The sequence below is a fragment of the Poecilia mexicana genome, unplaced genomic scaffold (genome assembly GCF_051168715.1).
Source record: "Poecilia mexicana isolate PSO_F unplaced genomic scaffold, ASM5116871v1 scaffold_18, whole genome shotgun sequence".
NCBI classification, from domain to species: Eukaryota; Metazoa; Chordata; class Actinopteri; order Cyprinodontiformes; family Poeciliidae; genus Poecilia; species Poecilia mexicana.
The window spans coordinates 15,077,297-15,091,942 of NW_028263387.1; the positions used below are offsets into that span (position 1 = coordinate 15,077,297).

The 14,646-nt window shown below is 39.4% G+C and overlaps 1 protein-coding gene across 2 annotated transcripts in view; it reads right to left on the bottom strand.

Annotated features, from left to right (window-relative positions):
• LOC106923868 (adhesion G protein-coupled receptor L3) overlaps window positions 1-14,646 on the bottom strand; it is a 269,173-nt gene that overhangs the window by 63,363 nt on the left and 191,164 nt on the right. For both annotated transcript variants that reach the window (XM_088015248.1, XM_088015247.1), the window contains one exon: window positions 11,639-11,824. In XM_088015248.1, coding sequence (XP_087871374.1) covers window positions 11,639-11,824 — 186 coding nt within the window. The remainder of the gene's footprint in view (window positions 1-11,638; window positions 11,825-14,646) is intronic.

The following is a 14,646-nucleotide window of genomic DNA, read 5'->3' on the forward strand; positions in this document are numbered from 1 at the left end:
GTTTCAGATGCTCCATGAGGGCATTTACCGTCACTAAGCCTGTACTTTTGGACAGAAAAAAAAAAAGTGAGATTACAGCACAGAAATACCACTGTGTGCCTCCAAATGGAAGGAGTCTGCCTAATGATGAAAACGCAGCATTGGGTGGCCTCTTCCACAGTTTCTCCATTGTGGTTTAGCTTCGTTTATTAAACGATATTTAATAAACACATTTTTTTTTTTTTTTGCACATCTGAGAACCTGAATAAATTCAGAACCCGAGACACAACACACCCATTGTACATAATTTACGACGCCTTAGCTACACATGAGTTTGTCGTTATGCTACTGACAGCAAAGCGAGAAAGATGGAGAAGATCCACAGTTATGATGAAATTAAACTAAATCTCACATGAGATGAACCTATTTTGCCTACAACATGGAGTAGCTGCAGGTTATTCATCATAATAATAAAAATATATTTACTTCAATCAAAGCAAATATTCAGAGCCTCAGCTTGAAAAGCTGAGCAGGGTGGAAGGTAGGAGGACATCACCTCAGTTATCTTGGTCTGTGCAAATAAATCATGAATGTGTGGTGATGCCATTTCTCTTCCATTAGAGCACTGCCTCTCCATACGTCAACCCGTAGCAGCTCTCTCTCTCTCTACTGCTGCTGCTGCGAACCCCAATTTTCTTGCCGCAAACTTTGTTGGTAGTGCCACGGCTTAAAATAAATAAATAAATAAATAAAAATAATTAAAAGAGCTAAATGAGTCCCCTGTTACATAAGAGATGTTTTGGTCGTTAAACCGAGGTCACTGCAGGAATGTTCCACTTGGTACAGGGGAGGACGGCCGGCCCTGAAACGCTGCAGTTGCACGCTCCATTTATACCAACGCAGCAGAGGAAGGAAGGGAGAGGTGGACATTAGAGCCTGGCAGGAGTCCAAGCCGAGCCGTGGTGTGTGTGTGTGCGCCTCTATCTGTGCGCTGATTGATGAAATGAACTCGGGGTCTAGGAAATTGATTCTGGCTGAGGCTGATCTCCCTCTCTGCACACTCTCTGTGCTGTATGCATGCACTTTTAGTCCCCCTCATCTCTCCCTGGCTCCTTCCTTCCTTCCTTCCTTCCTGCTAACCAGTTAGTTTCTGTCACTTATTTTCTTGTCACCGACACAGAAAGGGTAAACTCAAAATATGGGAAGAAAACTGCAGCTCATCTTGATCTCGATCGTCTGGAGTCTCCGGGCGCAGACGAAGCCGTTGCATCATTTCTTTCTTTTTCTCGCTTCTTTCATACCTGCTGGCCAATTCGACAGCTTTCTTTGGAAACCACTGAAACCCGACACTTTAATATTTCATGAATCCATCTCCGAACACGTGGGTGGTTATTTTTTTTGAGTGAGTGAGTTTCTATGGGATAACCTTTGTACTTTTTTATTTTATTTCATATGGCCTTATGTTATGAATTCCCATATGCCTCCCCTGTATGTACCTGAACTGCAGAGTGAACAAGTTGTTATTTTAGATTTCCTGGTTATTTCAGTATTTTTTTCCCACTGTGATAATGTTAACTATGCTTAAAAAACAACAACAACAAATCCACAGAATTTCTTCTTTCAGAAACAAAGCATGATTTCTCCAGTGTTTCTTTGTTTCTTGCATTGTTTTCACAAGAAAGAGTTTCAAAATCACTATTTTTACTAAAACCTTTCCTGCCATTTAAGGTCCTCTTAATGAGATGCCGATTAAAGTGAGTTTTACAACAAAGAGTAAGACTTTCACTCCTCATTTTTTGCTGTGAGTTTTCAGTCAGCTGTATATAACACACACCTTGAGCTTTTCTAGTAATCAAAAAAAGGCACCACTGCACCTTTTTTTTTTTTAAATCAACTAACAAAATTCACTCGTTTTGGTTTTGCCGAATATTGAGATTGGCTCTACATTGACCTACTTTCTGATGAAATCAGGTACTAAACTTTTGTTCACTTGTCACTGACCGTATCTCTTTCATGGTGCAGCAAAAAAAAAAAAAAAAAAAAAAAAGATTTTCAGGAAACCCTGAAATACTTTTTATATCATTTTTATGACCAGTTGTTCTGGATTTGGGATTAGGTGAGTGTAAACATTAGGAGAGTGTGTCATTACAGGAATAGATCCTGAAAAGCTTTAGGAAATCTCTAAGAACTTAAAAAAAAAAACAAAAAAAAACTAATTTGCAATTCATCCCCAGGGGATTTGTAATCTTAAATATTGTCCTGCAATACTATTTTTTTAAACAATACTGGTATACAAATATTACATCATTTTGTATTAGGAAAACAAACCAAAGAAGCATCATTGATGCTTTTTGACAATAATTCAATTAAACCACAGATTGAGACAAGCATGAATGAAATCTGGTTTAAACCTGGATTGGATTTTCCCAAAATGAGCACAGACTCTTTGAAAGCAGACATAATTTGCAAAATATTAGAAAAAGGACAGAAGGAACTACGAAACTACAAATCTAGCTTGTAAGAAATGAGGAAAAAGAGGCAAACTTACCATGACATGAAATTGGATATTCAATTGCTGTCTACACTGTACCTCATAAATGCTATGCCTCCAAACCAAGAAGAATATTCTACAGGGTCTCTTAACATCTAAAGTTCAGTGTTTTCCAGAAAATGCCTTGAAGAGTTACCTTGTATTTATTTCCTGTTCAATGAAATGCTCAAAGTTGAGAAGACTTTCCTTTTTCTTAACTGGAGAGGAAAGAAAATCTTTTCCAGCATTTCTAAAGGAGACCCATCACACTTACTTGAAGAAGTTAGGATGGTTCTATAAGCTACACAAATCATGTTCATTACATTTTTTGTCATCATCCTCAGTTGAGATTTCACTTGGTCAGTTGTGCCAGTTTGAACTTCTTCTAGAATGAGATGTTTTAGAGCCACGTCACTATTATGCAATAAGATGCAGCAAGCCGCGCCCTCCAATTTAGTGTTTACTGTTTATGCACTTGACAATGAACGCAAAAAGATAAACAATTGTGCAACCGTACATCTTTGACGCCGAGTCAGACCCAGAGGCAGAAGAACTGGAGTCCCCATCGCAACCACCAAGGGTGCAGCAAGCTGTTTCTCAATGGTAAGTCAACCCTCCCACAGACCAAAGAGGGGTCAGACTGACCCTGAGTGTGCTATTACAAACAATCTTTTCTCCTTTTTTTTGTAGTTTCAGAAACTGGCTGAACACGCCCATTGTTCCCGAGCATCGAGCTGAAACTGCAGAAGGGTTCTATTTGTATATTTCGCAATGCCCGTTTTCCTTTAACCTAATGGTTTTCTCCGTTTGCTTCTTGCAGCTTTTAGCTTGCATCAAGCAAGGCTAGACCAAATGATCATTTAAGGACGGTGCTTGTTTTGCCGAAACTGTGAAAGTGGAGGACGGGCAACAGACGACGCCTCTTGATGATCTTTAGCACTACCTGTCTTATGTTGTCCATTGTTTCTGCCACTGCAGTAGGGAAATCAGAATGGTAGAGCGGTCGGATTCAGACGCGCGCACTCAAGGATGGCAAGTTTACACGTTCTTTGAACCGTGCCAGATTCTCCACTGAACTGCTTAAATTTCAAGGAAAATCGAGGGTGTTCTCTAAAAACTATTATCAGCTTTTACGCTTGGCTGACCAGCCGAGCCGCCTCCATTGTGAGCAGCACCAATCAATACGAGTGCTCTTCCTATCTCTGGGTTGCAATCCAAATGAGGAGTTGTGTGTTTATGAGGATGAGTTTATCTTCATCTTTCAAGAAAAGGGGAGTTTTATCCTCTTGTTAAATTCCTGAACGAGAAACCTCCCTTGGTTTCGACCGCTTCGAGGTCATCCGACACTCCCTTTGGTCTTCTTTTTGAGCAAAAGGAGTTGTTTTTATGAGGGTCAGAGCTTAGTGTCCTCCCCGTGTCTTAAATATTCACACTTACTTGGGTCCTACTGAGGCAAAAGATGGTACAGTTTTATATTGTTAAATAAAAATGTACTGCAAATTGCACAGTTCATATTTCCTCCTAAAATCAGCCCCCAAAACAAACATGCTATTGTGTTTGATTTACGAACAAGAATAGACGTAATCACAATAATTGGACAGCCATAATGTTTCTGCCTTTAAACAAGCTGCCATTAAAGTGACTAAAAAGGTGGGGGAGGCAGGGCGCCATTTTTATTGTTTGTTCAAAATCAAAGGCCACAACAGAGGAACATTCCTGCAGGGGGAACACAAAACATAAGAGAGTGGATCATTATGCAGTTTGTTGCCGTATCAAGGCCAAATCCCTTCAGTGGAATCAAATTGGCTGTGATGTGCAGCAGATGTGACTATTTAGAGGGATTCAGAAGAGCTAGGATCGGCATTTCATCTGCACAAGTTAAACCGAGGTTGAGCTCCCTATCTGAAATTCTGCGCTCACGTACGTAAATTTAAAATCTCAAGCGTCTTTTTTTCCCTTTTTTGTTTGTCCTCAATCAACAACAAAAAAATCCCTCTTTATCCGATTTATTCATCAAACCATGTATTTTATTTTAGGACATGTCCCTCCTTAACAACAACAACAACACCTGGAACTCCTACAGTATTCCCAGCAGCGCTGTAACAGTCTGTTCTCAGCAGCACGTGTGTCCTCTGAGCGGAGGCAGGTGCATCTCTCATTTGCTTTGTATTCCTTTGCCTATCCCACTTATGACAACCACAAGGGTCCTGTTGAAGAAAACACTGCCCAATTTCCCTAATCAATAAAAGTCTCCCCTCCAGTAGGTGCAGTTAATCCCTGTGTTTACGTCTGGCCACAGATGTTGCTCCACTGTGTCGATTTGTCAAACAAAAATCACTTCATTGTTGTTTGAATTTGACAAGCTAGCTAAGCTGCGTGTGCAGCCATCTATATTAACGTTGAATAAATCCTTTAAGTATTTATCTTTTTGCAAAAGCTAAAATGTACCAAGAAAAGAAACTAATGTGAAGAAAGTAATTTTTGAGGGATTTCTGGAGGGTGTTTTTTTTTTTCACCCTACGCTGATAAGCTAATAGCTAAACTAAAGTGCTGCATGAATAGAGAGGGATTAGCATTTTCTATTTTCCACTAAAACCCTAGAACACAGAGAAACAGCTGTAATTTGTAATTACTGTATAACACAATAAAGTTGAGTCAAATTATTTATATGTATGAGAAAGAATAGCTTTATTTTTCCACTGCTTAGCCATCCATTGAACACTGGGAGCAACTAATTTGATTTAACTTATATTGCAGTGGCTAACGATTGCGGATATCAAATCAAGATCTACACCAATAATGAAGCTCGACAGGAGTGATGATCTTTTGGGCTAATCTGACTCCAATTCAGAAGACTCCAGTCAACAGGATCCCTCCTTCACCATCACCATTGTTGTTCCTTTAAACACTTCAGGTGAGGAATGAGCTACTAGAGATCGAGGGGAGAAAAGCGACGGGTCCACATGGCATCAGCTCCAGGCTCTGGAGGTGCTATGCATCATGGGATATACGTTCAACCTGAAACTGGGGAAGGCCTCCTGTGCAGGTGCCAGTGGCAAAGAAATAGCATTACTGATGGACAACGTTTCCCGCCCTATCCATGAAGCTGTTGCTACATTTGAGAGTTTCTTTAGTAACAAACTACAGGAAATCCTTCCTCTCTGCAGCTTAAGCAACATAATAGTGATTTCCGAATAGTCAGTCGTGTCTAATCTGTAGCATTGCAGCAGATGTTGCTGTTTCCATCAACCTTTTCTATTGTGATAGTATAAAATGTGCACCAAAAATGTTGATAAATCACAGTTTAAGAATAAAATGAAGCCACGTAGCTCTGCTCTCGCATGGACACGTGTTGTTCACTGCAACAACAAAACACTTGTCTTTTCCAGCAGACCCTGAACAGCACATACACCAGTAATGCCAGTTGACCAAATGTGCTTGTCTTCGAATGACAAAGTGAGCAGAGCTCCCACTTGGTTTGGTGAGAGACTGGGCCCAGTTGAGGTTGCTAGGTAACGGGACAGTGCCGTCAGGTTGTGAATTAGGAGGTTTTAAAGCAGCTCGTTTTTCTGACACCAACAAAACATTTACTTATTGTCAAAAGAAAACAGCTGGATGTGTTTTGTTTTTCTTTTAGCACGCAGACCAGTGGCCTCAAATTATAGCTTATAGCTTCTTCAATTGAATATAATATTCTTGTAAATAAATATAATACAAAAAAGTGCTTTTTTAAAAAAAATTTAACTTAAAAATTAAGCCAAAAAGTCAAATACTGGTGTAACAGCAAGTTCTCCAAGAAAATCTTACAATTGTAATGCAAGTAAGTGAAGAAATAAACACACATTTTCAGTTGTTTTCATCAGAAATAAAGGTCTGTCCAGCTAAACCTTGGTCTAACATGTAACCCATGATTGCAATTGAAATATGCAGAATGCACATATTAATACACATCTTTTAGTGACATTGGCCGACAATGAGAAAAGTCCTGAATACCACAAATATTGATCTTGGTTTCTTAAGTTCCTTAAGAGACAAATATGCAACACAATGCACAGCCTGCCTAAGCGCACACAGCAGCATACATGACACCTAGAAATCTCATGTGCAGTGTTGCTCAAAGACTGAAAACAAATTGTCCTCCGACGTGCCTCGGAGGAGCTGAAGGCACACGTGAGCTGAAACAGGCGGTACAGAGGACGCATATAAAAACGACATCTGGCTGGTGCGTGAGCCGCAATCTGAGCCAACCGTGTGGAAGACAGTGGATGTCAACTTCTTCCGTTTTCTCGTCAGGGCAGAAATGATTTTGATGACAGCGCAAACGTCACCCCTGGGATTACGAAATCACAAAGTAGTCTTGAAGAAAACGCTAAGAAAGGGGAGCCAACCCCCTCTCTTTGTAAACTGGGACAAGTATGTATTATGCAGCAGGGAGAATCATAGCAGGTGAAGGCTTTCGCTGACTTATTAAATAGGTGGTAACTGTATTTAGGTCATTTCTTGTAGATGAAGGGATGGGTTACATGCTCGGGGTTAAGAAACAGACCACTGTGACATGCATTTGCAGCGAAGGGAGCCAACAGTGTGGAATAAGCAGTGTGAAATGTGCCACAATGAAATTTGGCCCTTTGATTCAGGATTCACTCACTTTGAAGCCTTTACTTTTGGCTTCTCTTGTTTTTTTTTTTTGTATGTTTTTTTTTTTTGCTAATAACTCATGTCCCTTCAAAAAGGCCAGATTTCAAAACATGCGGTGAAAACTATGACAATATCAACAGAGTGATGACAGATGGACGAGGGAAATTACATCCAAGTACCTGGACATAAAATCGACACGAGCGCTCTCTCTTCTGCAGCTGCAATTGACAGGAAATGCAAAGAAAAGTTAGCAAAAAAAATAAAAAATAAAAAAATCAACAACTCAAACAATTACGCGTAGGATATTTTACACTTATGCTTTCACCATTAGACTTAGATGGACTGCATAAAGAACAGTGTGGAGTAGAGAGTCCCTTGAGGATCATTCAGTGTGCAACAATATCCAAGTTTAATGTTTTGAATTTATTACTGAAATAAATTCCTTTTTCACCGACAATCTTAATTTATTGAGATGTGAATAAAAGGTTACCCGCAAATTCAATGTTTTTTTTTTCTTTTTCAGAAAAGAAACTGATATCTTTAGATACATTTCTTTTTTTTTTTTATACCGCAGTTATAATTACGTCCGTCTATGATCAAAAACTTCAATCCTAAATCCTGTAACAGGGAATCCTTGTTCTTACACCCGGCTGCGTTTTAGCTGATTTGGTTTTAGACCAGTCGCGCAGTGACAGTTTGCGTGCGTTAACTCGGAGACAGATGTTAAGACCTAGCAAATAATTATTATTTTCGTCTCCTGGGATCTAATGATCATTTCCCTCGTGTTCTAAGAGTCTTTTAAACGCCACTTGAGAAAGCGTAGATCGGCTCTCGTGTGTCTGCTTTCTGATTGATGAACTGCCGCTGTGATCTTCGTGGCATGTTCTCACATCTCGGAGGACAATCTGCAGCTCCGTTAGAGTGCTTACTGATAAAATCCCTGTCTGCCCTAGTTTTATTAGACAGCCAACCTGAGGAGGAGCGCTACTGTTTTCACACTCGCTCCGTTTTGCAATCACTGAGGTCATTTTGCTCCTGGGAGCACTCGAAGGTTCGGAGTGATCGTGCTCCTTCGCCCCTGATCTACGCCTCTCTGCAGTTTTGCCACAAAGGTCTATAAAGGGTTCTTTGCAGTTGATGATTTGATGTTGCACCGACAGGTTTTGTGATCTACAGAGGTCTTATGAACAACGTGCCAGTGTAAGCGACACATTGGAGGTCCATTCCGGTTTAATAACCATCTAGGAAATTAAATCCATCACTTTATGAGCGCTCTTAATAAAACGAACAAAAAAAAAACAAAACAAAAAAAACGTCTTCCGACAAGTATTGACAGTTTCATGTAAATAAAAATAACGTTTTGGATATTGACTTTATTACTACTGTATTTAATGAATTTTAACACAACATAATGTTTGCGTAAGGTTCAATAGCATCCTAAAGAGCATTAAATACCCCTATGTTATTGAGCTATGATGGTTCTGGGTAAACTTGAGCTATATAGACACACTCTTTAATATAGAGTTTGTGATCTATGAAAGTTTTTGTTTGTCTAGAAATACGAGATGTACTTCATTCATCACTAGTAATACTCAGGTAACGACTGACAAACACTAAGAGATCATCTCCAGTTTATAATCTGCACATAGGCTCATTATCTTTAAGTGTGAATTAAGTTGAGGTTCTTTAAAACCTGTTTGGAAACAAAAAAAAAAAAAAAGAAGAGGGGTGAAGAATGGGTTTTGGCATGTCGACCCACTTGGAGTTAGTCAAGAATAAAAACGGCGAGTCAAACCTGGACTAGAATTTTCTATGCTGTTCACAGATTATTTAAAACTAACCTGTGATCTCTCAAATGGGAGGGGGTTTTCACTGAACCCAATAAAAACCCGTCTCATCTAAACAGCTGGATGAATAATTACGACTCTCACAGAACATTACCTCATACTTTTCCAATTTACCGAACATGGCGAAGGAGACCCCAAGTAAAGATGCATCCAATTTGCCATAACGTTTTCCCAAAAATAGATTAATTAGAGGGGGGGAGTAACATTTTTTTTTTTGAAGAAATGTGAATTTATGACACTACAAAGTGCAAAGTAATGCTGCGAAGCAACTGTGGTTTAATTACACACCATCTTGGCAAAACAGTGTAAACTCCTGTGTTAATTAGCCCAGAAATGAGACAGCGTGCAAGTGGGGAAATGCTTCCAGGCGCTCATAAACCTGATTTTGGTTTCATTTTATTTCATTTCCTGGGAGAGCAGCCGAGGAGCTGGTTAACGTCTAAACCTTGTCCAGCACTGAAGCGGAGCATTATCTCAGAGAAATTTAGAACACCTGAGAAATTACATCTAACAAAGACTCCGACAGAGGAAGTCAGTGAACGCGCAGGGAATGAACGATTCCAGTCGAGTCCCGGTGCATGCAGACGCCGGAGCCACTGTTTGGCTTTAACAGCTTGGGTCTGGTACCGTGCTAAATCCCAATCAAATTAACAGCGAAGACAACCACTTTCTTATAAAGGAGCCAACATCGTGGCCCACTCCTCTGGAAAAAGTCCCGTTTTTTTTTTCCCGTTAGCCAGTTACCCTTTGATCACAAAAACGACACTGATCTCGGCGTTTGCCAATTCAATCCTTTCATTGTCAGCTGGCAGTGTGTTGTGCTTTGCTGCCCAAAAGGAAAAAGAAAAAAAAAAAAAAAAGATCTTTAATTCGTTTAGCTCACTGCAGATTGTGTCAAAATGATTGAACTTGAGAGGAAAACATCAACCACTGCCAGAGCAATGAAAAGGATTTCTAGAGGAGAGCTTTGAATGGCGATGGAACTTCAACACAAGAAAAGGCTAAAGGGTCATTTTTCTCCAAAGAGCCACTGTGCTGCAAACATTGACGGCATATCTGTGGGTTGAGAATAATTTATAGCTGGGTTTCCCTCTGACCTCTTAAATAAATTATCTCGTCCGTAAAAGCCTTTTCACATTATTCCACTCAATACGGCTGCTGCTTTTATCCTCTATAGGAGAAACGAAGACAAAAAACAATCTCCAAACTGGCACCTCTACCTTAAATGTTTTATTTTATGGGAAACTTTTTTTTCTTTTTTGAAGTGGTGTTAAAAACTCCTCTTGATCCTCAACGTGAATTTGCTCGTCTTGCTTTACAGCCATCCCTCTCTATTGGAGAAGACTGGCACTAAAATCTCAATGGGGACATCTGTGTCTGTTGCAGCAAGGAAATAATAAAAAAAAAAAATGCCCTGAAAATATAAAAAGAAACCTATGAGAGAGCAGGTGGTCTAGCAAATGACTGAATTACATTTTTACTGATGTTTACTGCTTATAACATGCTATTATTTACTCACTTTACTGGACTGCTGTGAGTTAGGGAATAAAATAATGAGCTTGCAGTCCAAAAAACATAAAACTGTTTACCTCTACCGTTTAGATCAAGCATAATAAATGTCTTGGCACCAAAGGGAGAAGTCAGTGGGTTAAGTCATTGTGCATTTTGACACATTAAATATGAGGAACGTCTTCTAAAATTTTACTTTTTTACTTTACTGAATACGACTAAAATACTAATGTAAGCTTCCTTCTCATAAACCTTTTAGGAATTTGGATGAAACAAAGAGGAAGAAAACCTGCTTTTTCTGGGGAAATGGTTTCCCATCATGTAAGCCACACGGAAGCATAACCCTAAAAGAAACTATTCGAGTGCACAAACTTTAGGTCAAATCTAAAAACAATAGAACCACGAGAGCTGAACCTTAGCATGTACGTGCCTGAATGGTTTTATTTATTAGATAATTAAAAATTCTAATTTTTTGAAAGTTAATATTGCGAACTGAGGGGATTTGAGGGTGCACACTGCTATTTGGGGGTGATTTGATAGATAAAGTGCAAGTTCTGTCCCAGTGTGAGGCTTATTAGGTTTAAACTGGGCTGGGTTTTCTCACTATTAAATCCCGTTAATAGCGATGGGTGGCGCTTATTTGGGTGACGCTCCATCCGTTTTAGGGTTTCCTGTAGAAAACAGATTTTTGTCTTTATAAGCACTTTTTTAAAAAAACACTATAACTTATTTTCGTTAGATGCTATTTCTGATCGAGGCGGAATAAGAAATTAACTTGAAATTACAACAGAGTTTAAGTAGAGAAAATAAACGCGTCAAATAGCTGCTTTTGTACTTGCACCATAAATATAAACTAATAGCTAATTGTTATTCTTTGACTAAAGTCGTGGTAAGTAGGTCAAATTCCATGAAATTTACCTTCGAATACAAGTGGTGTAAACTCTCTGGAATTGTTTTACTTTTATTCTGACCCCTGAAATATGCTGATCTGAACAGTCGTGACAATAAGTGCAATAGGTCATCGTTTCCTGCGGGTTATGTTTATCCAGCCTGTTAGACTGTCAGGATATATTTAAAGGCAAAAGAAAAGTGAATTAAAGGGGAGCCAAACAGTAAAAAAGGTTCCTTTCAGTACCTTGTTGAGGCTCCGCGCTGCGCTGTCTTTCCCGCCCGGCGTGAGGTTCCGCAGCTGGACGTCGAGCAGATCCACAAGCTGAATCATGGCCCTCACCGTAAAGGTGATGTCGCCTGCCTGAAGGTTGCTCTTGGTCTGCTCTGCCAGCTCTCTGGCGATCACAGCTGCCGTCTCTCCGGCTCTTATCTGGGGAAAAAAAAGAAACGGGGGAAAAAAAAAAAAAAGTACTGCAAACGAAAACACTAACACGCATTATTCCTTAAAAAGAAATATGAGGCATCCTCTCTTAATGTTCATGACCTGCTCACTGGCTACAAGGGAATACATGATAAATTGGAATCTACAAGTATCTACCCCATAAAATAAATACAGTTTGACCTGCAATTTTCCCCCCCCAACTGCTGTAATATTGCAGACAATTAACGTGTGTACGCGGAGATGTGTGCTGTCTCACACAGCTGAGTGTACACCGGGGTAAAATATTATGTCTGCACGCAATTATGAAACTATTGAGGGAATTTCCCCAGACAGCATTATACTTTTATGAAACTAATGCAGAACATATAGCCTTTGGAGTGTTTATATATATATATATATATATATATATATATATATATATATATATATATATGTGTGTGTGTGTGTGTGTGCGTGGGGGTGTGTGTGTGTGTGTGTGTGTGTCAATTAACACACACATATTATATACATTAAATTATTATATATGATATTAAAATTTAAATATTAGACACATATATGCATACAAATATATGATTTATATATTTCATTATTTATTTATTTCAAAATATGTTGTTGGTTTCCTAGAGATATTTGAAAAAAAAAATCTATATATATTTCTCTAGCTTAAGAATCCCAACCCCACTAAGGAAGGAAGGAAGGAAGGAAGGAAGGGAGGGAGGGATAGATGGATGGAGGGATGGATGGATGGATGGATGTTAGTGAGGTGCAACAACATGTTATAAAGTGGAATATTTATAATCTGAAATGCATAAAATACATTCTGGGGTAGAGAATAATACAAACACTCTGCATACTGCCTGGTTAATGTAAAAAAAGTAAAAATGAAAATCTAAAAGGTAGCGTTTATAGACAAAAAGACGACGCTTTTAGCTTTATTTTTATGTTTCAGGCAGAACCGCTTCAAAGTATAAATGCTTCCTTTATTAGACATGAGCCATTACTCTCTTATCAATTGTATTTGCTCTGTTTTGTTCCCAAGTTTTTAATCTGTTGGAAAACAAGCTCACTCTCTCTGGCGGTTCACTTTTATCCAATTATCCACACGTTTTCTTCCAGCTCAAAAACACTGATAAGAACACCTCTGAACACCGAAGCTGAGGCTTCAGAGTGAGAGTTCACAAACCCTTTGATTTGTCTGCTTAGCAATACACAGGCTGTGCTCAAAGCACACATTTCACTCACTTCCATATCGGCCGCAGTGCATCTTATTGGAAAAGGTAACTTCAGTTAGTGTTTATCTCTAGAGTATTAGCAAAATAACTTGTGTGGTGTTAAATCCGGGGTTAATTCAGAACATTGGCGATTTGTTGATTGGGTTAATTTTAAAGCTTGATCTGTTACAAGTGAATTGTTTCAGTACTCTTCATGTTTATTGGCACCTCAGCTAAAGATACGTCTGGGGATTTTATTTTCTTCTTTTTATTCACTGTTTATTCAGTTGGTTTGATGGTGGGAAACCTTTGGGTTGTCCTTCAGGTCTGCTTGTTTACAATTATTGACTGTAGACGTGGGCAAGTTTAGTTGAGCGGCTATTCTCTCAGAAATGTTCTGATTTACAGAATTTGAACGCCATGCTCGCCTTTCTTTCTCATTCTAAAAAGCAGCTCAAAGAATCCACACTCCATGGAAACAGGAAGTGAGGAAATCCTAATTAAAAGTTCCTGGAGACTGATCAACTTAAACGAGCAGACTAATAAAAAAATAATTTTAAGAGCATGCAGCTTTTCTACACATCCTTACCAGGAGGGAGCTCTGTTTTTTTGTTTTTTTTCATGGTGTAATTCACGAACAACGTACGACGACAAGAGATGCTGGAAGTTGAGACGTGAGTAAAAACTGGATCATGCTGATACGTTTTTTTTTTTTTTGCAGCGTTACCTGCTATCTCTCCCTGTGAGTTTATTAGGGAAGTAATTAGGCTCCTTAAATTGGTCCTCACAGAGGTGTGTGTGTGTGTGTGTGTGCGTGTGTGCAGGCGAACACGTCTTTGGAAGATGTTTTCGTCCTCGGCTTCCCTGCGCTCATCTCCTAATGAGAAGAGCTGAGGATGCTGGGTAAATATCTCTGCTTCCTCTTTTGTGTCTCTTACTCTCCCCTCCCTTTCTGCTTGTCTGGTTGTCATTTCGTTTCCTTTTTACCCTCTACATCGTCCTTTCTCATTTCGTCTACCAAACCATCTGGTAATGAGCTGTGATACTCGCAGGACAATGGCTATGGATATAAAATAACGAAGTGGCAGATGGGCATTCGAAATCCCTGACGGGTTGATCTTCATTAGAGACTTTCTTCCTCCACCAAGACAGGCGTACCGCTCAACTGTCATATCCTTTGAATTATATTTTTAAAAAATGCATAGCTTTTCTTTTTTTAATCCCAAAAATACATATATTACTTTCTCAACTTAACTTTGTTGTAGATTTGAACAACACCAAAGTCGTCTCACTACTTCTGTCGAGCAGGGCTAGAGAAGCAAACCGACTCTGCTGCGTCTGTTTACTTATGTTCCAGTTTCATCGCCGTCAACAAATGGACCATGCACAAGCGCAGCCGATTATTTCTTCTGCCGCTAGTTTTCACCACTATAGCCATTCTCCATTCATGTCAGCAGACTGCTGTTGGCTTAATGGGCTGAGTTCCTGCCATAGAGTAAAGCATAAGTGGTGTAACACGCATGCCTCGGGGTGCAGCACGTTTCAGGTGGAACGTTTTTTTACCGTTGCTTGCAATTCATAACCTGAAACGTGGATCCT